This window comes from Zalophus californianus, chromosome 1 (assembly GCF_009762305.2).
Source record: "Zalophus californianus isolate mZalCal1 chromosome 1, mZalCal1.pri.v2, whole genome shotgun sequence".
NCBI classification, from domain to species: domain Eukaryota; kingdom Metazoa; phylum Chordata; class Mammalia; order Carnivora; family Otariidae; genus Zalophus; species Zalophus californianus.
This window is the reverse complement of record NC_045595.1, coordinates 150,551,584-150,578,135: the sequence shown is the minus strand read 5'-3', so window position 1 is coordinate 150,578,135 and position 26,552 is coordinate 150,551,584. Positions and strand designations below refer to the sequence as shown.

The following is a 26,552-nucleotide window of genomic DNA, read 5'->3' as shown; positions in this document are numbered from 1 at the left end:
TAGAAAGACATTTTTAAAATACACACACATACACATAAATAACAACTAGCAGCACCACAATATCCACCATTAATGCAGATGGATTTCCTCACACAAAGGAGCCTCAGAGTAAGTCTATCGATTCTTTCTACTGACTCCATGAAGGAAAGTATAATGAATGCCATGAGACAGGCTCAGGTGAATGTGGTTTGAAAGATCCACAGATGGAGAAATCATTCCTCAACTGAAAATGATCAAGGCAATTTTTAAATTTTTTAAAATATTTTTTATTTTATTATGTTATGTTAATCACCATACATCACATCATTAGTTTTTGATGTAGTGTTCCATGATTCATTGTTTGCGTATAACACCCAGTGCTCCATTCAGTATGTGCCCTCTTTAATACCGATCACCAGGCTAACCCACCCCCCACTTCACTCCCCTCTAGAACCCTAATCATTAAAATTCTCATATATGTTAAGCATGTGCACTAAGATCACCTGCTTTGCTTGTTGCCTCAGATCATCCCCAACAGACTCTGCCTCAATCATCTTCCACTCAGCTGCAATACTCCTGAAAACATCAGCTCCACTGTTTAATACTTGAATGAGGCGACGATCGTGGGATAAATGAGCCAAGATCCTCAGTTCAAGTTGAGAGTAATCAGCAGCTAATATTAAACCACCTGAAATAGAAATGATTTTACAAAAGTTGGTATAAAGGTAAGTCCAGGTTTTATATAATTGAGCAGGATGACAGAAATTTAGATCTAACTTAGAACCATAAGATTAGGGGAGGGGAGGAAAAACTGAATGGGAAGAAATCAGAGAGGGAGACAAACCAGGAGAGACTCTGGACTCCAGGAAACAAACTGAGGGTTACAGAAGGGAGGAGGCTTGGGGGGATAGGGTAACCGGGAGATGGGTATTAAGGAGGGGACATGTTGTGATGAGCGCTGGGCGTTACATGTACCTAATGAATCGTTGAACATTACATAAAAAACTAATAATGTGCTAACTGAACATAATAATAATAAAATTAACCAAGAACCATAAGATTATGTACCCAAAAGTTAAAATCTTGCTCTTAACGTGATGCAATTCAGTTCTGTAACTTAGATCATTTTGGTTTTTTTTTCTGTTTAGTTTTCAAGTACATGTAATATGTGTAAAGCCACTCCTGACCTCTTCCCCTTAAACCACTGTGGTAGTGCTTTCCTCAGTGTTTCTACAGCACCTGACGCATAATCTAAAATGGTTCTTTCATGCCTCTCCCACATAGCACAGAGCCATTAGGGATGGGATACTTAATTTTCCTTTGCATTCTCAGAAAACCTTGCACAGTACTGGTACTTCATAGCCCCTTAAATGGTTGTTGAATGAATGAATGAATGAATGAATGAAGAGTTGGTTTGCAATGTGTGCAAATTTTAAGTGGGCTGGAGAGAAACATGTGCTCTGCTTTGACAACAAAAACATTCAATGGGAACAATCAAGGGGTCGATATGTGGAGAAGAGTTACTTAGAGGATTAGGAGAGTTTACCTATGTAATAGAAATGACTGGATTACATAATGGGAAAACAAAACTTAAAAGATCCTGGCTAAAAAAAAGGAGGGAAAATATTTGCAACTGAAACCACCATTGGACTCATTGCCATATTATTAAAAAAAATGCTACAAATCAAGAACAAGACAAAATAAAAACAAGCAGTTCTAGGAAATAATGAAAAGAACCTTAAGCATACTAAAGAATGCTCACCTTCATTCACAATAAAGAAACTCAAATTAGAACAACTATCTGAACAGAGAAGCAACCACTTACTGGAAGGTAGGATGTGCGGAGAAGTGAATCCGAGGCGATATTCGGGAGGATAGACGGCGGGGGAGGGGCCTCCGCCGGCCGCTTCTGGCAAGTGCTAGAGCAGCGGAGCACAAAATCGGACCTTTTAGAAGCCGGCTCCGTTGAGGGATGTCGCTCCAGGGGCTAAGCGGGGGTGGAACCCTCACGGGACAGTGGGGTCTCAGGACCCTTGGGGTCACAGAAAGGCCGGGGGAGCCTGAGTGCAGCAGAGCTCCCAGGTATCGGAGCGGGGATGCCGGCTGCAGAGACGGAGCCGAGGCGCTGGCTCTCAGCTCAGGGTGGCCATAAACTGTGATCCGCGGCCCAGTCGGGCCACTGCCCCTGCAGCAGGGACCCAACAGGTGGCAGATCCGGGGAGACTCCCCTTCCTTCCCGGGGAGGAGTGGCGCGGGAACGCACCGCAGGGATCTGCTGGGTTTGGAGACTCCACACGGGGTCGGGCGCCAGAGATACAAATGCTTGGTCACAGGCCGGGTGAGCACGGAGAGCGGCCGGAGACCAGGGACAAGGGAGTGACTGCTTTTCTCTGGGGGCGCACTGAGGAGCGGGGCCCCGAGTTCTCAGCTCCTCCGGGTGGAGATTGGAAGGCCACCATTTTTGCCCTGGTCTTCCAAGGCTGTACGGAGAGCTTGCAGGGAACAAAAGCTCCTGAGATCAAACCCGAGAAGCTTGCTTAGCCGGGACAGACAAGGGCAGGGCAATTCCGCCTCGGGCAAAGACATTTGGAAACTACAGCAACAGGCCCCTCCCCCAGAAGATCAGCACGAACAGCCAGCAAGCCAAGACCAAGTTTACCGATCAAGGAGAACGGGAGAACTCCAGCGCTAGGGGAATACTGCACATAGAATTCATGGCTTTTTTTTACCATGATTCATTAGTTCATCAAAGTTAATTTTTGTTAACTGTTTTTTTGTTTTTTTTTTTCTTTTTCCCTTTTTCAACCAACATCTTATCAATCTCTTTAAAAAAAAAAAAATTTTTTTTATTTTTCATTTTTAGAGTCATATTTTATCCCTTCATAGTAGTTACCCTTATTTTTGGCATATATATATAAGTTGTTCTCTCTTTAAAATTTTGAGATACAGTTTCTTCTAACAGATAAAAATATACCCTAAATCACTAGTGTATGGTTCTGTTCTAGTCTCCTGCCTGATCACATTCTCTCCCATTTTTTTTTAAATCTTCTTTCTTTTTTCAAACAACTTCTTATCTTATCAAGTCCTTTTATAAAATCTTTTATAATTTTCATCTTTACAGTCATCTTCTATCCCTTCATTGTATCAACCCTTATTTTGTACATATATGTCTTTCTTCCTTTAAAATTTTAGGAGGCACTTTTTTCTAACAGACCAAAATACGCCCAAAATCTAGTGTGTGGCACTGATCTATGCACCAGCCTGATCATACTTGATCACATTCTGCTTTTTTTGTATTGTTCTGTTTTTGTTTTTATCTTTTTTTTTTCTCTTTCTTTTTTCTTTCTTTCCCTTTCTTTTCCCCTGGTTTCAGGTCTTTTCTGATTTGTATACAGTATATTTGCTGGGGACGTTGTAAACCTGTTAGCATTTTGTTCTCTCATTCATCTATTCTCCTCTGGACAAAATGACAAGACGAAAAAAATCACCTCAGCAAAAAGAACAAGAGGTAGTACCGTCAGCCAGGAACCTACTCAATATGGACATTAGTACGATGTCGGACCTAGAGTTCAGAATCATGACTTTAAAGATACTAGCTGGGCTTGAAAAAAGCGTGGAAGTTATTAGAGAAACCCTTTCTGGAGAAATAAAAGAACTAAAATCTAACCAAGTCGAAATCAAAAAGGCTATTGATGAGGTGCAATAAAAAATGAGGGCACTAACTGCTAGGATAAATGAGGCAGAAGAGAGAATCAGTGATATAGAAGACCAAATGATGGAAAGTAAAGAGGCTGAGAAAAAGAGGGAGAAACAACTACAGGATCACGAGGGCAGAATTCGAGAGATAAGTGATTCGATAAGACGAAACAACATTAGAATAATTGGGATCCCAGAAGAAGAAGAAAGAGAGAGAGAGGCAGAAGGTATATTGGAGCAAATAATAGCAGAGAACTTCCCTAATGTGAGGAAGGAAACAGGCATCAAAATCCAGGAGGCACAGAGAATCCCTCTCAAAATCAATAAAAATAGGTCAACACCCTGACATCTAATAGTAAAACTTACGAGTCTCAGAGACAAAGAGAAAATCCTGAAAGCAGCTCGGGAGAAGAGATATGTAACCTACAATGGTAAAAATATTAGATTGGCAACAGACCTATCCACAGAGACCTGGCAGGCCAGAAAGAACTGGCAAGATATCTTCAGAGCACTAAACGAGAAAAATATGCAGCCAAGAATACTATATCCAGCTAGGTTGTCATTGAAAATAGAAGGAGAGATAAAAAGCTTCCAGAACAAACAAAAACTAAAGGAATTTGCAAACACGAAACCAGCCCTCCAAGAAATATTGAAAGGGGTCCTCTAAGCAAAGAGAGAGCCTAAAAGCAGCAAAGATCAGAAAGGAACACAGACAACATACAGTAACAGTCACCTTACAGGCAATATAATGGCACTAAATTCATACCTTTCAATAGTTACCCTGAATGTAAATGGGCTAAATGCCCCAATCAAAAGACACAGGCTATCAGATTGGATTAAAAAACAAGACCCATCCATATGCTGTCTGCAAGAGACTCATTTTAGACCCAAAGACACCCCCAGATTGAAAGTGAGGGGGTGGAAAACCATTTACCATGCTAATGGACACCAAAAGAAAGCTGGGGTAGCAATCCTTATATCAGACAAACTAGATTTTAAAACAAAAACTGTAATAAGAGATGAGGAAGGACACTATATCCTACTTAAAGGGTCTATCCAACAAGAAGATCTAACAATTGTAAATATCTATGCCCCGAACATGGGAGCAGCCAATTATATAAGGCAATTAATAACAAAAGCAAAGAAACACATTGACAACAATACAATAATAGTGGGGGACTTTAACACACCCCCCTGACTGAAATGGACAGATCCTCTAAGCAAAAGATCAACAAGGAAATAAAGACTTTAAATGACACATTGGACCAAATGGACTTCACAGACATATTCAGAACATTGCATCCCAAAGCAACGGAATACACATTCTTCTCTAGTGCCCATGGAACATTCTCCAGAATTGATCACATCCTAGGTCACAAATCAGATCTCAACCGTACCAAAGATTGGCATCATTCCCTGCATATTTTCAGACCACAATGCTTTGAAACTAGAACTCAATCACAAGAGGAAAGTCGGAAAGAACTCAAATACATGGAGGCTAAAGAGCATCCTACTAAAGAATGAATGGGTCAACCAGGAAATTAAAGAAGAATTAAAAAAATTCATGGAAACCAATGAAAATGAAAACACAACTGTCCAAAATCTTTGGGATACAGCCAAGGCAGTCCTGAGAGGAAAGTATATAGCAATACAAGCCTTTCTCAAGAAACAAGAAAGGTCTCAAATACACAATCTAACCCTACACCTAAAGGAGCTGGAGAAAGAACAGCAAATAAAGCCTAAACCCAGCAGGAGAAGAGAAATAATAAAGATCAGAGCAGAAATCAATGAAATAGAAACCAAAAGAACAGTAGAACAGATCAACGAAACTAGGAGCTGGTTCTTTGAAAGAATTAACAAGATTGATAAACCCCTGGCCAGACTGATCAAAAAGAAAAGAGAAATGACCCAAATCAACAAAATCATGAATGAAAGAGGAGAGATCACAACCAACACCAAAGAAATACAAACAATTATAAGAACATATTATGAGCAACTCTATGCCAGCAAATTAGATAACCTGGAAGAAATGGGTGCATTCCTAGAGATGTATCAACTACCAAAACTGAACCAGGAAGAAATAGAAAACCTGAACAGACCTATAACCACTAAGGAAATTGAAGCAGTCATCAAAAATCTCCCAACAAACTAAAGCCCAGGGCCAGATGGCTTCCCAGGGGAATTCTATCAGACATTTAAAGAAGAATTAATACCTATTCTCCTGAAACTGTTCCAAAAAATAGAAATGGAAGGAAAACTTCCAAATTCATTTTATGAGGCCACCATTACCTTGATCCCAAAACCAGACAAAGATCCCATCAAAAAGGAGAATTACAGGCCAATATCCTTGATGAACATGGATACAAAAATTCTCACCAAAATACTAGCCAATAGGATCCAACAGTACGTTAAAAGGATTATTCACCACGACCAAGTGGGATTGATCCCTGGGCTGCAAGGCTGGTTCAACATCCGCAAATCAATCAACGTGATACAATACATTAACAAAAGAAAGAACAAGAATCATATGATCCTCTCAATAGATGCAGAAAAAGCATTTGACGAAGTACAGCATCCTTTCTTGATCAAAACTCTTCAGAGTATAGGGATAGAGGGTACATACCTCAATATCATAAAAGCCATCTACGAAAAACCTACAGCGAATATCATTCTCAATGGGGAAAAGCTGAGAGCTTTTCCCCTAAGGTCAGGAACGCGGCAGGGATGTCCACTCTCACCACTGCTATTCAACATAGTATTAGAAGTCCTAGCCACAGCAATCAGACAACAAAAAGAAATCAAAGGCATCCAAATCGGCAAAGAGGAAGTCAAACTCTCACTCTTTGCAGATGATATGATACTTTACGTGGAAAACCCAAAAGACTCCACCCCAAAACTGCTAGAACTCATACAGGAATTGAGTCAAGTAGCAGGCTATAAAATCAATGCACAGAAATCAGTGGCATTCCTATACACCAACAACAAGACAGAAGAGAGACAAATCAAGGAGTCGATCCCATTCACAATTGCACCCAAAACCATAAGATACCTAGGAATAAATTTAACCAAAGAGGCAAAGGATCTGTACTCAGAAAACTATAAAATACTCAGGAAAGAAATTGAAGAAGACACAAAGAAATGGAAAAACGTTCCATGCTCATGGATTGGAAGAACAAACATTGTGAAGATGTCAATGCTACCTAGAGCAATCTACACATTCAGTGCAATCCCCATCAAAATACCATCCACTTTTTTCAAAGAAATGGAACAAATAATCCTAAAATTTGTATGGAACCAGAAGAGACCCCGAATAGCCAGAGGAATATTGAAAAAGAAAAGCAAAGCTGGCGGCATCACGATTCCGGACTTCCAGCTCTATTACAAAGCTGTCATCATCAAGACAGTATGGTACTGGCACAAAAACAGACACATAGATCAATGGAACAGAATCGAGAGCCCAGAAATGGACCCTCAACTCTATGGTCAACTTATCTTTGACAAAGCAGGAAAGAATGTCCAGTGGAAAAAAGACAGTCTCTTCAACAAATGGTGTTGGGAAAATTGGACAGCCACATGCAGAAGAATGAAACTGGACCATTTCCTTACACCACACACAAAAATAGACTCAAAATGGTTGAAAAGACCTAAACGTGAGACAGGAGTCCATCCAAATCCTAAAGGAGAACACAGGTAGCAACCTCTTCGACCTCAGCCGCAGCAACTTCTTCCTAGAAACATCACCAAAGGCACAGGAAGCCAGGGCAAAAATGAACTATTGGGATTTCATCAAGATAAAAAGCTTTTGCACAGCAAAAGAAACAGTCCACAAAACCGAAAGACAACCGACAGAATGGGAGAAAATATTTGCAAATGACATATCAGATAAAGGGCTAGTATCCAAAATCTATAAAGAACTTATCAAACTCAACACCCAAAGAACAAATAATCCAATCAAGAAATGGGCAGAAGACATGAACAGACATTTTTCCAAAGAAGACATCCAAATGGCCAACAAGCACATGAAAAAGTGCTCAACATCGCTCGGCATCAGGGAAATCCAAATCAAAACCTCCATGAGATACCACCTCACACCCGTCAGAATGGCTAAAATTAACAAGTCAGGGAACGACAGATGTTGGCGGGGATGTGGAGAAAGGGGAACCCTCCTACACTGTTGGTGGGAATGCAAGCTGGTGCAACCCCTCTGGAAAACAGTATGGAGGTTCCTCAAACAGTTGAAATTAGAGCTACCATTCGATCCAACAATTGCACTACTGAGTATTTACCCCAAAGATACAAATGTAGGGATCCGAAGGGGTACGTGCACCCCAATGTTTATAGCAGCAATGTCCACAATAGCCAAACTGTGGAAAGAGCCAAGATGTCCATCGACAGATGAATGGATAAAGAAGATGTGGTATATATACACAATGGAATATTATGCAGCCATCAAAAGGAATGAGATCTTGCCATTTGCAACGACGTGGATGGAACTGGAGGGTGTTATGCTGAGTGAAATAAGTCAATCAGAGAAAGACATGTATCATATGACCTCACTGATATGAGGAATTCTTAATCTCAGGAACAAACTGAGGGTTGCTGGAGTGGTCGGGGGTGGGAGGGATGGGGTGGCTGGGTGATAGACATTGGGGAAGATATGTGCTACGGTGAGCGCTGTGAATTGTGTAAGACTGTTGAATCACAGATCTGTACTTCTGAAACAAATAACGCAACATATTTTAAGAAAAAAGAAAAAGAAGAAGATAGCAGGAGAGGAAGAATGAAGGGGAGTAAGTCAGAGGGGGAGATGAACCAGGAGAGATGATGGACTCTGAAAAACAAACTGAGGTTTCTAGAGGGGAGGAGGGTAGGGGGATGGGTTAGCCTGGTGATGGGTATTAAAGAGGGCACATTCTGCATGGAGCACTGGGTGTTATGAACAAACAATGAATCATGGAACACTACACCAAAACAAATTATGTAATATATGGTGATTAACATAACAATAAAAAATTAAAAAAAAAAGAAACTCAAATTAAAACTATAGCAAGAAACAATTTTTCTCTACTTAAATTGCAAAAATCCAGAAATTGGACAGCACATTCTGTAGCAAGGCTGAGAAAGAAACACATACTGTTATTGGGGACTAAATGGTCACTGTCCCCCATTACATTGCAATTCAACAATATTTATCAAAATTGATTAGGTTTATTCTGTGATTCAGCAAACCCAGAGATCAAACTGGTTTACGTTCAAATTTATTTACTGATAATCACAATTCTCCAGTAAAAACACATTAAATGAAAAAAGGCACACAACAGTGTATATGGAATCCGTATTTTTGTGGAAGAACAGGGAAAGAAAATATTACATATTCATATTTGCTTACATCTGCATAAAAAATACTACAAGGGCCCATAAGAAACTCATCTAGGCGGTCATCTAGAGGTCATCTAGGAGGTCATCCATTGGAGCTGTAGACAATAGGGTAGACAGGACAGGAAAGGAAGCAAAACCTCTCAACACCTTTTCTATATTTTTATTTCCCAACTATGTGAATGAATAAACAATTCAAAAATAAAAGATATAATAATTTATTCTTTGCAGGTGATATGACTTTATGTGGAAAACGCAAAAGACTCCATCTCAAAACTGCTAAAATTCATACAGGAATTCTAAGAAAAAGTGGCAGAATATAAAATCAATGCATAGAAATCATTTGCATTTCTATACTCCAACAAGACAGGAGAAAGAGAAATTAAGGAGTCGATCCCATTTACAACTTCACCCAAAACCATAAGATACCCAGGAATAAATCTAACCAAAGAGGCAAAGGATCTGTACTCAGAAAACTATAAAATACTCCTGAAAGAAATGGAGGAAGACACACAGAAATGGAAAAACGTTGCATGCTCATGGTTTGGAAAAACAAATACTGTGAAGATGTCAATGCTACCTAGAGCAATCTACACATTCAGTGCAATCCCTATCAAAATACCACCCACTTTTTTCAAAGAAATGGAACAAATAATCCTAAAATTTGTATGGAACCAGAAAAGGCCCCGAATAGCCAGAGGAATGTTGAAAAAGAAAAGCAAAGCTGGCGGCATCACGATTCCGGACTTCCAGCTCTATTACAAAGCTGTCATCATCAAGACAGTATGGTACTGGCACAAAAACAGACACACAGGTCAAGGGAACGGAATAGAGAGCCCAGAAATGGACCCTCAACTCTATGGTCAACTGATCTTCAACAAAACAGGAAAGAATGTCCAATGGAAAAAAGACAGTCTCTTCAACAAACGGTGTTGGGAAAACTGGACAGCCACATGCAGAAGAATGAAACTGGACCATTTCCTTACACCACACACAAAAATAGACTCAAAATGGGTGAAAGACCTAAATGTGAGACAGAGTCCATCAATATCCTAGAGGAGAACACAGGCAGCAACCTCGTCAACCTCAGCTGCAGCAACTTCTTCCTAGAAACATCGCCAAAGGCAAGGGAAGCAAGGGCAAAAATGAACTATTGGGACTTCATCAAGTAAAAAAGCTTTTGCACAGCAAAGGAAATAGTCAACAAAACCAAAAGACAACCGACAGAATGGGAGAAGATATTTGCAAATGACATATCAGATAAAGGGCTAGTATCCAAAATCTATAAAGAACTTATCCAACTCAGCACCCAAGAACAAATAATCCCATCAAGAAATGGGCAGAAGACATGAAACAGACATTTTTCCAGAGAAGACATCCGAATGGACAACAGACACATCAAAAAGTGCTCAACATCACTTGGCATCAGGGAAATCCAAATCAAAACCTCAATGAGATACCACCTCACACCAGTCAGAATGACTAAAATTAACAAGTCAGGAAATGACAGATGTTGGCGAGGATGCGGAGAAAGGGGAACCCTCCTACACTGTTGGTGGGAATGCAAGCTGGTGCAGCCATTCTGGAAAACTGTATGGACGTTCCTCAAAAAGTTGAAAATAGAGCTACCAGATGACCCAGCAATTGCACTACTGGGTATTTACCCCAAAGATAAAAATGTAGTGATCCAAAGGGGTACATGCACCCCAATGTTTATAGCAGCAATGTCCACAAGAGCCAAACTATGGAAAGAGCCAAGATGTCCATCAACAGATGAATGGATAAAGAAGATGTGGTGTGTATACACACACACACACACACACACACACACACACACTGGAATATTATGCAGACATAAAAAAACGAAATCTTGCCATTTGCAATGACGTGGATGGAACTAGAGGGTACTATGCTGAGCGAAATAAGTCAATCAGAGAAAGACATGTATCATATGATCTCAGTGATATGAGGAATTCTTAATCTCAAGAAACAAACTGAGGGTTGCTGGAGTGGTGGGGGGTGGGAGGGATGGGGTGGCTGGGTGACAGACATTGGGGAGAGTATGTGCTATGGTGAGCACTGTGAACTGTGGAAGACTGATGGATCACAGACCTGTACCTCTGAAACAAATAATACATTAGAAAAAAAAAAAAAGAAGATAGTAGGAAGGGAAAAATGAAGGGGGGCGGAATCGGAGGGGGAGACGAACCATGAGAGACTATGGACTCTGAGAAACAAACTGAGGGTTTTAGAGGGGAGGGAGTGGGGGGATGGGTTAGCCTGGTGATGGGTGTTAAGGAGGGCACATTCTGCATGGAGCACTGGGTGTTGTACACAAACAATGAATCATGGAACACTACATCAAAAACTAATGATGTAATATATGGTGATTAACATAATAAAAAATAAATTAAAAAAATATATATATAATAATTTAAAACAAATGACCACAAATTTTGTGGCCTTCTTGCCATAAATAACAAAAAACTGACAGAATACATGAAGTAAGTGTTTTCAAATGTCAGAATAGACAGCACAGGACTACATTCTCTAAGAAGCTGGGAGGAGAGAGGCGATGAGGTGAGCCACGCAACTGTCTCAGGTTTCTGAAAGGAGGAATTTACCCGAACGCATTGCAGGGAAGGAGAGATGAAACAAAGCACTATGATCTGAGCTGAGGAAGCAGAGACTAGTTTGTGCCTACTAAGGAGGCTAGAATTTGTGGAAATTTGGAGAGAAAGGAGCTGCACATAAAAGGAGCACCACAAATATGCACAGTAATCCCTTTGGATTTTTGACCCAATACTAAAGGAGCGAGAAAGTTCAGGGAACGAGGCAAAGAATCAATACTAAAGAAATAACTATTACCAAAGTAACAGCCACCATCCCACAGCTGTCAGCAGAACAACTACTTGAAAAACAACCTCTTGAATGTTGAGAGATGTTCTAGCCGTGACCAGACCAAGTGGACAAACCGTGTTAATACCTTGAGCACCAAGTAGAGACCCCAGCAAGGCCACACCTTACAATCAGGGCTAATCTAGCCCTAGAATAAAGGCCACTCTAAACATTTGCTAACAAAGTTTTAAAGTCACAAAATGATCAAGCTGAATGTGAAAGTAAATTAATTGTCTGCCAGAAGAAAATGTTATTAATGAAGTCTACAAAATCCCAAGAGTCAATAAGGTAGCAACCATAATGTCCAGCACACACACAAAAAATACTACACATATGAAGAACCAGGAAAATGTAACTCTGACCAGGAGAATATTTAGTCAATAGAAAAATGACCCCAAAATTAGAGATGATGGAATTTTAAATAGCTACCATAGATAATGTTCAGGAATTTAAAGAAACATGCATATAATGATGTAATAAGTAGTGAATTGCAATAAGGTAATAAAAACTAGACAAAAAAAAACAAATGAAAATTCTAGAGCTAAAAATACAATATTTGAAGTGTAAAAGTCACTAGAAGGATGTGACAGCAATTAGACACTGTAGAAGAGAAATCCAAGAACATTAAGCAGTCAATAGAAAATATATATTGTAGCACAGAATAAAAACAAACAGACAGACAGGGAGGGGGAATAAAAAAGAAAAAAGTTTCAGTGACCTGCGGGGCAGTACCCAGTGGTATTACATATATGTATATTTGGAGCAATAGGAAGAAAGGAGGGAGGAGAGAGAAATGAACAAGTGGGACATCTGGGTGGCTCAGTCGTTTAAGCGTCTCTTGGTTTCAGCTCAGGTCATGATCTCATCGGATCAAGTCCTGCGTGAGGCTCTGCCCTCTGCAGGGGAGTCTGCTTGAAGATTCTCTCCCTCTGCCACTCCCCTCCCCCACACTTGTACATATGCGCTCTTCCTCTCTCTCTCTCAAATAAATATTTTAAAAAATATTACAAGAAATAATGGTTGAAAATGTTTCAATGGTTGAAATGTTACTAAAAAATATAAGCACATAGATTTAAAAAAAAAAAAAAACTAAACCAACTCAGGATATTCCGCAAAATCAAGTCTCAGAAGCAAAGCATGAAAAACTACCCAAAGACTCTCAACCAAATCAAATTGCTAAAACTGAATAACAAAATTTAAAAAGCATCCAGGGAAAAGTTAGTTACATTGTGCTTACAGGAGGAGCAAGAAAAATGGTGGTGTACTTCTCAATAGAAATCATACAAACCAGAAGCTAGTGGAGATATTTATTTTTTTATTATGTTATGTTAATGACCATACATCATTAGTTTTTGATGTAGTGTTCAATGATTCATTGTTAGTGCTGAAAGAGAAGGACTGTAAACCTAGAAATTTATGTCACATAAAATGATCTTTCAAAAGTGAGGATAAAATAAAGAAATCTAGAGACATGGGAATGCTGGGATAAATCACTGTCAGCAGAACTGCATTACAAGAAACCTTAAAGGAAGTACTCTGGAGGAAGTACTTCAAGATTCCTTGAATTACTCCAAGAAATGAAAAGTGCCAGAAATGGTAAAAAGTGGACAGGTAGAAAAGACACTTTTTTATTTCTTGATTTCTTTGAAAGATAATAGACTGTTTAAAGCAAAAATAATAACTATATGGTAGAGTTTATAAGTCATAGAAATGAAATCTATTATAAAAGAGGCAAAATGGAAAAAAACGTTACAGATGAAGTGGTGTGAGATTATTTGAAGATAGTCTGTGATGGGAGAGATATATACATATTGTACACTCTAAAATATAGTTAATAAGACAATAGAGGAAATAAAAAAGAACAATAAAAAATAGTCATTTAAAGCTTTAAAAAATAAAGAACAGATAGAATAAATAAAACACAAATAACAAGACAGTAGAGTTAAACCAACCGTATGCCAATAAATACTTTGGATGTAAATGGACTAAACACGACATTTAAGTGACAGAAATTTTCAGATTTAATCCATATATGTTTAATTTCAACAAAATTAAAAAAATAAACAAAAGCAGTATAAAATATTGTCATGTTAAACACAATTTTATTGTTTAGGTAAGAATAAATTGATGGACGAACAGATAAAATAAAGTATACACATATAATATTATTCATCCTTAAAAAGAATGGAAGTTCTGACATATACTACAACATGGATGAAACCTGAAGACATGATGCTAAGTGAAATAAGCCAGACACAAAAAGACATATACTGTATAATCCACTTATATGAGATACCTCAAGTAGTCAAATTCACAGAGACAGAAAGTAGAATGGTGGCTGCCAGGGACTAGGGACTGAAGGGGGGAGAGTTACTGTTCAATAGATAGAGAGTTTTAGTTGTGGAAGATGAAGAAGTTCTGGGGATGGATGGTGGTGATGGTTGCACAATCTACCATGATGGGTACTTAATACTAGAAAACTGAACACTTAAAAATGGTTACGATGATATAGTGCTGATAGTTCACACTTAAAAATGAGAATGGAAAATTACCAGCCAGGTGACACTGTCACATAGACCTAAATTCCCCCTTAGAATATTTTCTGACAGAATTAAAATCAATTCAGATGGTTAAATGCACTCAGGCCAGACCTGCCAGGGGGCAGAAGATAAAGGAGCAAATGTGTATATTTATATATAGTAGGGATGATTTGGGAGTTAGATCCTGACTTCCAAATGTCTCATGACTAGAGCTTATAGTGTCCAACCTTTCATGAAAAGCCTGTGACCAGAGTACTAAGAAGAGGTCAGGCAGGAGGAGGGCAGCCTTGGGGGTTACCCCGGCAATAGGAAACAGCGGTGCGGAGAAGAGAGAGGCAGAAGAGCAAAGCAAGTCAGAGAGACAAAACATGGTTTCAGCAGACTGCTGCTGAATAGCATACACCACAGTTTTCCACAGAGCAGATCATGAAGACCATGATGACTGACAACCTGGCAACATAAAGGGGAAACACAGCTCACATCGAAGAGAGGAAAGATGGAGGGACCAATGCATACTTCTGAGTCTTATTCATAATGCAGGCTTTACCAGTGCTTTGAAAACCATTCCCACAGCAATGAGAAGCTCAAAAAACCATCAGCCACCTTACCTGGGAAAGGCACAAAGGCATGTCGCATGCTGACTGAAAATGGCATTCCTCTGTCTGAGGCTCTCTCCTCCAACTGTGCTCGGTGCCCAGGGTTGAGGCCACAGCTCTTCTTATCTCTTCCTCTGCCAGGCAAACAACATCAGCAGCTGGACATGAAGCAGTCTCAAATATATGAAAAAGGTCTCATTTTTCAGTAGTCAATAGTTCCATCTAGGAAACTTAAGAACCTTTTCATTTGAAACTCACTTTAAAGCTTAACAAAGACACTAGATTTTTTTTAGCAAACATTCAATTTAAACACGAAGTAAGGCATTTCTGTAACAGCTTTTGCCACAGACTGCTTCTGAAACAATTACTGACATTTAGCTCAAATCAATAAATCTTTTTGACCATATCTAATATAAATTATCTATGCTTTTTCTTCCCATAATGTGTATTTGGGGAAGGCAGAAGGGGGGAGATGTTCCTGACATAGTTAAACTCTTCCTTTTAGCATTTGAGTTCGAAAAGCATATCGTGCTGAGTGATGTAATTAGTGGCCCAGGTTTTCAGTCTTTCACCATCAACAAGCTTCTTTATAGACAGACTCAGGATTTTAAATGGATACTACCTAGAATAGAAATGTGTATGCCCAGAACAGAAAATTAAACTAACTTCATTATTTTATCCAATAGGCTGGTTTTGAGCCATTCATACTCACAAAAGTATATTAACACAAATACAGAGAAATAGCCTCTACCTGCTCATGGGAAGTAGGCGTTTGCCTAGGTCTTGGGAAGGTGGGCTCTCCCCTACTAGTGTTGGCATTTTGATCTCAAAATCTCTTGGCACATTCTGAATATTTGGTTCTGTAAAGGTTATTCGTCCTAAAATCAAACAGAATGAAGACAGAAAATTGAGGGGGTTAGGGGGGATCTGACATTTATTTTCACAGTAATTGCATTTCTGAATTATGCATTTTCTACTATTGCTAAACTAAATTTATATTTAAATATTTTTCATTATGTTCATGCATCTAACGATGATAAAATAAGTACAAGACCAATCCTAATGCAAGTGAATATATGAGTCAACTGAAATAGAATGTATTTTATATTAACCTAGCTCTCTAGAAAACAAGCCCATGATAAGAAGTAATTTGATAAGCTGAACTCGTCCTGTGCTAAAATGAATACCAGATGTCAGCACTATATGAATGTTAGCAGTGGTATTAATGAGTAAAGACTAATCAAATGGATCCTAGGAGAAATGACTATCAAAACCTTCAAACTCAGGAATGCACAAGACATAGAGAGAGGATCTGAAGCAGAAGAGCAACTGACTGCTGAAAACGGACAACCGGGGCCCAAGGAGCCAGCTAATCTATAGGAGATGGAGTAGTGAGACATGGTGACTGGAACATCACTTGCTAGACATCACCTGGCTGCTTTTCTGCATCACCATCCTCACTCATCAAGAGAACCAATGGTAGCCCCGACAAAGCTGGAGACTAGAATCAGGAGGTTAATGAACTTTCTAGGAAAGAGAAAGCTATTTAATGCTTATAACTTTTATTTCCCCCAAATATTTTGCAGTTTGTTTACTTATTGGTTGAATTTTTCTGAAACACATAAGCATTATTCAAAAAAAGTCTGGGTAATTGATTTTGTTATTGCAGTTTTTACATACATACATATATGTAAATATATACATATATAGTTTTATAAAATCTTCTGTTTTATAATATACTCTTCATTGTAACGGGCTCTCTACCAGCTAATATATATAATTTCATCTTCTTTTGATGAGTCAGACATTTTAAGTACTTCAGATATTTTTTTTTAAAGATTTTTATTTATTTATTTGTCAGAGAGAGAGAGCGAGCACAAGCAGAGGGAGCAGTAGAGGGAGAGGGAGAAGCAGGCTCCACACTGAGCAAGGAGCCCAATGTGGGACTCGATCCCAGGACCCTGGGATCATAACCTGAGCCGAAGGCAGACGCTTAATGACTGAGCCACCCAGGTGTCCCCAGATATTCTTTTTCTGAACAAACCCCTGATATATGTCCTTGTTATTTAGCTTTTAAGAAAAATTAGTGCTCAATGAATGGCAGATATCAATATACTTATTACCATTACCATTAATATACTTATTACCATTAAATGGCCTGCTCAGTGTTACAAAACTAGCCAATAGCAGAAGGAGTCCAAGTCTCTTGCTGCCTCAGCATACTATCTTCTTTTCGATAGTAATATTTAATATTCAGGTCTATTGTTTGAATTAATGAGGCTAACACTGGTAGACAAACAAGAGGGCAAAAATAAATTATAAAACATGAATGTAGCTTCATGGAGGTGAATTCTAATGATGAAATGGCTTTGCTATGCTTAGGTAAGTTTGTATTTCTAAAATATTCTTTAAATGTAGGCATAGTATGGTGAAAACCAAACGACAAAAAAGGAATTGATTACTTTCTATTTTATAAGCAACAGATAAATGCAACACCTTTAGAAACTCTAGGCTGATTTTGGTTTTTCACCAACAAGGATTTATTTTACATAAGTTTACATCATTAGCATATGTCTCAAAATGAAATTTAAACACCAAGAGGGCAAGAAATGGCTAGGGTGAACTAAGAGGTTAGCTAAATACGGAAGAAGGAAAAGAATTTGTTTAGAACAGGGAATAAACGTGCACAGAAAAAAGCAGCTCCTCCTGGTGCCTCCGTCTGTAATAACAGCAACAGCCAGTAAGGAGCTCGCACAAAGTGCCCTGCACTATTCTAAACATTTTAAATGTATTAGCCTATTTAATCCTCAGCATGCCCTGGTGAAGTAAGACTATTATTACTGTATTTTACACATGAGAACACTCAGGCACAAAGCTACCTTGAATAAAGATTTTAAACCCGTAAAAGTCAGATAGCAAAGCCCACTTTCTCTACCACCAACCTAAACTGTCTCCCCGACGAGATTTAATGCTGCCCTTTCTTCCGATGCGCATTGTATCTGGCAGATATTTAGTTTTGCACTGTCTAGCAGAAGAATGCTTTTTTCCTTTCTAGATCACTCATATGTACCCCAAGAGTGCTACAAGACATCCAAAGGGCTCTACAGCTCTTTTCTGGTTAAGTAAAATAAGACACTCATCTATTATACAGATGCCCCCCAGCATTACCTAGATTCATCTTGGGGAGAATCTTAAGAGGTTCGGGAGAGGGCTAGGACTGAAATTAGATAAGATGACTGAGTCAAATATCAATCTAAAGTACAGTCTCAGACATTCCAGTTACTCTATATAGTACTTGAAAGCTGGAACTCTATCTTACTAAATCTCATCTCTGTAACTAGTATCCATCTATATTTTGGATGTAGTATGTGTTTCATAAATGTTTATGAAACTTCACAGAATCCAATGATTAACACTTGAATTCCTCAGTCATCATAAGCAAATATTATATATGAAAAGTTTTCTTTCAAAATTGGATATTATCCATATTTAAGATTTCTCATTACCTGTAGCAGTGTGTGATTGTGATACAGGATAGATTCTTTCCATTCCAAGAAAAGGATTCAGACGCTTTTCCCGCTGCAGAGGAAAGACCACTTTGGTAATAGCGTTAGTGATTCTTCTCCACTCTAATATCAAGCCTGGTAAAGGATGCAATGCCTTTAATTTATTTAAAACATCCTGCCAGAGAAATATAATGAAGATCAGATTCCGTAGCAAACTAGGCTCCCTTTTAGGTAAATAATATAATCTCAAAATTAAATTTGGTAACTCCTATATCTACAACTCAAAATTACTGTTGGGGTTTTTGGCAATCACCATAATGATAAAACTATAATAAGTATAGATGGTAAAATGCAAACATGTTAATGCTGAGTAGTATCAATTTAGATCTACCTTAAAACAAATCAATGTCAATTTAGCAAGGTACTATAACCGCCTTCCCTCACCCCACCCAAGAATCTGTATCATGTCCTTCCTTTGTCTATATTTTCCTCCTCTATTCTCAGGTGATTGGAAGTTTCTCATGTTTTTTTTTTCCTTTTGCCCTAATACTTTCATCATTTCCATATCAAGAAATTCAGAAGACATTAATCTTTAAAACTTTGAACTTTCCATGCTACAGAGTTTTAGTAAACTGCTAAGAAATAGGAACTTGTGAGGTTAGAGGGCCAGTGAGATAAAACAAAAAGTTTTGTTACAGAATGAAACTGTGGAAACTTCCCTAGAGCAGGAAAGTCATAGTTAATGACAGTAGGGTCAAAATTCTACAGAATGGCAACTTGGATGCTCTTTCCATGCTATTATGGTGGTATTTTCTACCCTTATTATTCCACTGAAAATTCATTCAGTAAAAATGTAACAATAAGCCTTTTCTCTCTTCTCTCCCAAGCGTACAGTTTCCATGGATTGTAATTTGTACTTTTACTTTGAAATTAGATTCTTAAACTCATGGAAAACTTACTATTTTGCTCTATAATTGAAAAAAAATGTTTTTATTTGTAATGGCTGGGTTTTTTCCTTTTTTAATTCTTCCACACCTTTATCCATGTTCCTATACTATACAAATTATATTATACTTGAAGTCCAAGAGTAGCAGATGTCAGTAATTAAATAATGTCTATAGGTCTGAGTTCATAAACCATTATACTGTTTTAATAATAGGAAGGACACAACTGCTAAATTAGATTTTGGTCCAGATTTTCCATGATGGAATGTCTCTGCAGTTTTGGCAGGGAGCCGAACCACAAACCAATTTGTTTTTATCTGGATACATTCAAATGGTGGGCTATGCTGGATCTTGACTTCATCAGCATCCTTTCAAGACACGAAAATGCTAAAAGTCATTCAAATTCTGCCCTGTAACTGTCCCAAAGAGTACCTTACTAGTGCTGTACTGTTTGCCCAGCTTTAGCTTGCGTCCATTGTCATTCCCTCTTCTGGTAGAACCCAAAGTTTTCTTGCTGCTTTGGTTTTTTATTTCTCCATTTGGTGGTAACTTCAATTCCAAAAATAAAACCTGCAAGAAATTAATGCTTTTTTAGTCAAGAATCAAATCACAAGCATTGTCATTCACAAAACATTTTTAAGTTATTTGAGAAAATCTATACAATTCAACATGGGTTGGCAGAATTTTTTACAACATATTGAACTATCACATTTAATAAATAATGACAATGAAAATTTGTATGTCAAGTAGCCTGTCTATACCCTAATTTAGGCACTATAAGATTAATTCCCATAATAGGCTTTTTAACAGTCAAGAACACAGGAACGTATACTCTGTGTGCTGAACAAGTGATAAATAAGCTATGGACATTGAGACTTTAGGTTGCTCTGAGGACTGTGAACTTTCCTAAATACCCCTTGATATGGTAACCAACATGGCTGCTCAATCATTTAAGTCTCAGCAAGGGTCAACACAGGAGCCTTTGTGGCCATTATATGATCACAAAAATCAAAGAACACTGAGGTAGAAAGGGATCCAAAAAGCCATCTACTTCCACCACCATAAGGCTAGGCCCTGTGAGAACCTGGACACAAAAAGTCAGAAAAAGGTGGCCAACACAATGCAGCAATCAATAATGACAGCTAGAGTAGATAATAAGTACCTACTGAAGAAACTAAGCCTACACAGAACAGGGATCCACATTCTGGGACAGAAGGAATAGCCCATGTATACCTAAAATCACCAGCTCAATTTATAGGGTTTGAAACTCAGGCAATTCAGAATACTATCTACTACCTCCATTCATTCATTCGTATACACTGAGTGGGCCTTAGTGAACCTTGGATTATTTTCCCACTAATAATCCTAAAAATTAAGATCATTTGCATTATATAAGAATCTATTGGCCACAAGTTGGGCAAGGGGTAGAAGGAAAGATATGCCTGTGCTTCTGTAGAATAGCAGTGATGATAGAAACAAAGATCTGGTTCTAATTTTACACAGTGGGAATAACTGGAGTCTTAGGTATGAAAGATACTGAGGCTTGCTATGGATGTTAGTAACTATTTTTCCCAAGAATTGTGTTATATAGGGTTGCATGTGTAGGGATCAGGGTTGTCATATATAACAAATAAAATTATAAGATGCTTAGTTAAATTTGAACTGCATGGGGCATACTTATATTAAAATATTGTTCATTGTTTATCTGAAATTCAAATTTAGCTGAATGCCCTGTATTTTATCAGGCAACTCTAGTACAGATATCAAAGAGTATATGAATGGCAGGATAGGAAAGAGAATCAAATAACTAAATAGGAAAATGAAACATTATTTTTAAAAGTAACAATAAATCAACAATCCCAGAAAGAGAGACCTACCATAATTAGGACAACTCAAAGATCTGAAGTTACATATTTATAAGCTCTTTATCCTAGATTTCTGTTTTTGGTGAAACCTTCAGAATTAATTGTGAAAACTTCATATAAATTACCTCTCCAGGTTTAAATGAATACATCTGTGAAATGAGGGGGTTGAACTGGATGAGGGCAAGAGGCACTATTTATTGAGCACTTACTATGGGTCAGCCGTCACATACTGGGTGCTTTAACATATGTCATCTCATGTCATATGCACAATAATTCTGTGACACTTCTGAAAAGTTTACGCCAGTTGGAGAAACTTGCTTAAAGTTACATGGCCATAACATAGAAAAATTAAGAATTAGAACCCATAGTCCTCTAACTCAAAAGTCCTTTTTCTTTTCTCTAATTCATGCTTTCCTCTAGACCAAGGATCAGCAAATTTTTCCCAAAAAGGGCCGGATAACCGATATTTTCAGCTTTGCAGGTTTTACTGTCTGTCACAACTTCTCAACTGTGCCATTATAGACCAAAAAGAGCCACAGACAATAAGTAAGTGAACAGGTGTGGCTATGCTTCAATGAAATTTTATTTACAAAAACAGGTGGCAGGCCAGATCTGGCCCACAAGCTGTAGTTTGCTGATCCCCACTCTAGCCCAGTGCCATCCAAAAGAACTTTCTGCAATAATGAAAGTGTTCTATATTTGCACTCCCTTTTATGGTAGCCACTTACCACATGTGGCTATTGAACATTTAAAAGGTGGCTAACACAACTAAGGAACTGAATTGATATATTTTAATTAAGTTAAATTTATTTATTTTTTAAAGATTTTATTTATTTATTTTGTCAGATAGAGCACAAGCAGGGCGAGCAGCAGAAACAGAGGGAAAAGCAGACTCCCTGCTGAGCAAGGAGCCTGATGCGGGCTCAATCCCAGGACTCTGGGATCATGACCTGAATCAGAGGCAGAGGCTTAACTGCCACCCAGGTGTCCCAGTTAATTTAAATTTAAATAGCCACAAGTGGCTAGTGGCTCCTGTTTGGATGGCACAGCTCTAGATGATTAGTAATATCCTGCCCAGCTCAAAGATTCCACTTAAAATCACCAAGGATTAACTAGTCAATGTGTGAAACTGTTAGATTACCTTAAATATAACTTCCATTTTAAAATGAAGACTTAAGAACAAGCCATTAACATCAAAGGCCTTTTATTCTGGCCCAGAATTTGGTCTAGGCCTATGGCCTTAGTATCCGAATCACAAGGGCATGGATTCCTGCCTATGCCCCAAGCCTACTTGTGCTGAAATCCAGGGAAGCTCTGTTTTTCATAAGGTCCCTCTGTAATTTTATGTGCAGTCAGTTGGGTATTGGTTGGGGAGTTCTGAGCTAAAGAACTCAAAAGAAAATATTAAAAAAAAAAAGGCACTACTGAATTCAATACACATGTACCCTGTGATTTGGAGAAACAAAATTCCTCATTTTTTTTTTAAACATATAACCCTGTGGCTTAAAAAAAGGGCATTTTTTATGAGTATATGTAACATTTATTGAGCATTTACTATGAGATGGGCACTATTCTAAGTGTTTAACATTCATCATTCATTCCTCACAACTCTGTGAGGTATTTGTATTATAACCCACTTTATTGATGTAGAAATTGAGATACAAAGAGTTGATGTATTGCCCCAGGGTTACAGGGTTAATAAGTGGAGGAGATAGGGTTCAAACCCAGGAAGTCTGGCTTGAAAGTCTATGATCTTCACAACATGCTACGTTACTGAATTGCATTGACAAGACACCTGAACTTCAATGCTGTCAAGTATAAGTACCCACCCTGTACTTGTAACCCTTCCACAACAACCCAACCACCCTTTGTGGAGTGTGAGGAGAGGAAAGAATAGAACGCCAACATTTGAAAATAAAAATAAGATAAAGTGTGTCCAAATTTATGTTAAGTTTATAAAAATCTTATTTAGGTTTAAAAAAGCAAACAATCCCAAAAATTCCTTTTTCATTAACAACTGAGAAAGACATCTTATTTTATGTTCCAAAAAAGGATTTTGGGGTAAGGAAGCGGGGGGAGATCATGAATTTACTAACTTCATGGAGAAACAACTACACTGTTATATAACAACCACTATGGATCTTTCGTTTAACAAACATTCACGGAGTACCTCCGCTGTCCTAGGCAAATCTCATGGAGCATACATTCTAGGAGGCTTTTTTACCACCTTCCTATTTCATAAACACAAGTATAACTTATAAATTAGAAGCTAGAATACTCTATCTCCAAAGTACTCTGATAACTAAAACTTTTTTAACTGATCTTTGGTGTTTAGGCAAACACATTTAGGAAATACAAACACATACACACACACAAAAATAATTTTTAACTCTAAAATTCCCCATTCCCATGATACAACCTCAGCGATGTCATCTGAACTGGTGAAGGAAAAACTGTGTCCGGCTAGTTGATAGGCCTGAGTCTCGATTGCATCCAGCTTGGCTTGCATTATGTGTTTCTGACTTTCACATTCTGCAGTACTAAAGCCAATTCCATTTAGCTCTAGCAAAGCCAAGCAATACTGAGAAGGCATTTCCACTTTATAGAAAACATCTGGAAGAAAAAAAGAAAACTAAAACATTAATTCACCAGTTAAGTGACTAGATTAGCATCATTACCTAAACAAACATGGAATTTTTCTGAGCAAATTCAGAGATGCTATCCAAGCTATTCTTCAAGATCCAGTCTCCTGAGCAGGACTCTCAGGCCAACAAGGAAAGGCATTAAAGTACTTCCTACTTTTCTACTTCAGCACTAGACTACTACCCTTGTCTACATCGAGAGTGGAAAAACTGTAATCCAGACTTGTGAATAGTCTGGATTACAAGAAGCTGCATTTCTCCCAAGATAATGTTTCTGCTTCTACTCTTGGCGAGAGCAAGAGAGCCAATCTTATTTGCTAAACTGACTATAATGAGTTAATCTCCTGAAATTATTTCCAATATTCCTGGTTCCATGATATGCATGCTTGCACAAAGAACTAAAAATGGAGGTTTCTTATTTTCCAATGCTCTTACCAAAGAATAAAGAAAAAGATTCCTGAAGTAAGAATCAGAGTATTTTTCTATCTGCTGACACTTCTCAACAGAGTAGTCATTCTATATCAGTTTTTCCAGTACGGTCATTGAAATATTAGTCTCAAAGATACTCTACGAAAAGGGTGGAATTGAGAGACACTGTGCACTGTGAGTTCCAGTATTTACATACTGCTTTTGGATATTCATGATGCCTGTTAATTTAGTAAAGGCTCTGAGAAGACCTGAAGCAACGATGACTATTTAACTGAAAATCTGAAATTATTTGACTACAAAACCTTTATTTTATGTAACACTTATTAACATCCTGAAAAGTACATGTCCATAGAATGCACTCTGGGAAATATTGTCCTAAATCATTAAGAAAAAATCCATACCAAAGACTTCAGCTTCCAGTACTATGGATCACAAGGACTCTGAGCAACCCTGGCCTGCCCACCCCAGCTCCACATGCATACATTCTTTGAGGCATTGCTGGTCTCAACCAGCAGGAGAAATGTCCAGGGACACCCACAACCCCCACCAAAAGCAAATAAACAAGTGAGAGCTACTGGCCTCTAATAGGAGGAATTAACAGGCAGTCAGAGCCTGGCTTTAAAGACCTGGACGCAGAGCAGAAATTCATGGGATGTGGAACCAGAGAAATCAGGAACTAGGGTCAGAACAAGAACAGTAAAAGCAGCACAAAGTCAGAGTGACAGGGAGCAAGCCTATATCCTTAGGCAGTAGGAAGGAGCAGTACTGTCATAGGAATGAAATCCTACAGCCAAAAGGTTGAGGGGATATAGATCTTCAGAACAGCAACAGGAGGAGAAGCTAATTCTCAGACTTCTGTTCTGAACCAAAACTCTCAAGGGAGGATAATGTGGTCCTTGGATGTGGTGTACTTTGGTAAGGAGCAAAACCTTTCTTGAGGAAGGCTTTCCCCAAGTTAGGCCTGCAGGGCTCCACTGATCAAATCCTACATGAACTCACAAAGAATATGAAACATACATGATAGCAAAGAAATACAAGTAATATACAGCAGAAACAACAAATGGCAGATTTAGACCCATAAGAATCGCAGATATAGATTCATTAGAACAGAATACAGAGCACAGTAATGAGTAAACTATTTACAAAATAAAAAAGATGAATAGAAACAAAGTAAAACAGTAGGAAAATATACAAATATCAAAAATCACAATAAGCTGGTAAAATTGTAAAAAAAATTGCTAAGTTTGAAAAATAAATGAATAAGCTATGCTTTGTTTATAACACACATCTAAAGCATAAGGACCTAGAAAGGTTAAAAGGGATAGAAGAAAATATGAGGCAAATATTAAAAGAAAGTTGATGCTGCCATATCAATTCCAGAAAACAGACTAAGATTTAAAAGTCATATTAGTGCTAGAGCTGCTCATAATATAGATAGGTTTAATTCATCAGGAAGATAAATCAATTTTAAATATGTATGCATCTAATAAAATGGTCTCAAAATATATAGTTAAAATATAGTTAAAATTGATTGAACTACAGTGAAAATTAGATACAAAAGTTTTAAACAATAACCTTGACTTAATAGACATTTATAAAGTTCTGCATCCAGAACTAGAATATACATTCTCTTATATATACAAAGAACATTTACACATAGTTCAGGATTTAGGTTGTAAAACAACTCCAAAAATTTCAAAGAATGGGTATTACATAATCATGTTTTTTTAACCACAATACAAATAAGTTTGAATATTAAAAATTACAAAATAAAACATTTCCAAATATTTGGAAATTGAAAAACAATCTTCTAAATAACTTATGTCAAAAATGTCAAAACAGAAAATGTTAATATTTAAGATAAAATGAAAACATTACATGTAAAATTTTTAAGATACAATGCAAGGAGAGCTTTGAGGGAAATTTATAGCCTTTTATACCTCAATTAGAAAAGAAAAGAATTATTTGAAAACTAATGAGTTTAGTGTCACACTTATGAATTTAGAAAAAGGGCTACAAAATAAAGTCAGCAGAGCTAAAAATCAAAGGCAAAAGTTGGTTCTTTGAAAATACTGAAAAAT

The 26,552-nt window shown here is 37.8% G+C and overlaps 1 protein-coding gene across 1 annotated transcript in view; it reads right to left on the bottom strand.

Annotated features, from left to right (window-relative positions):
* POLQ (DNA polymerase theta) overlaps positions 1 to 26,552 on the bottom strand; it is a 133,840-nt gene that overhangs the window by 22,657 nt on the left and 84,631 nt on the right. Inside the window, exons 20-25 of the mRNA XM_027585028.2 lie at positions 23,820 to 24,013; positions 19,968 to 20,105; positions 18,592 to 18,766; positions 15,837 to 15,963; positions 15,098 to 15,219; positions 483 to 667 (exon numbers count right to left, since the gene is read on the bottom strand). Of these exons, the coding sequence (XP_027440829.2) occupies positions 483 to 667; positions 15,098 to 15,219; positions 15,837 to 15,963; positions 18,592 to 18,766; positions 19,968 to 20,105; positions 23,820 to 24,013 (941 nt within the window). The remainder of the gene's footprint in view (positions 1 to 482; positions 668 to 15,097; positions 15,220 to 15,836; positions 15,964 to 18,591; positions 18,767 to 19,967; positions 20,106 to 23,819; positions 24,014 to 26,552) is intronic.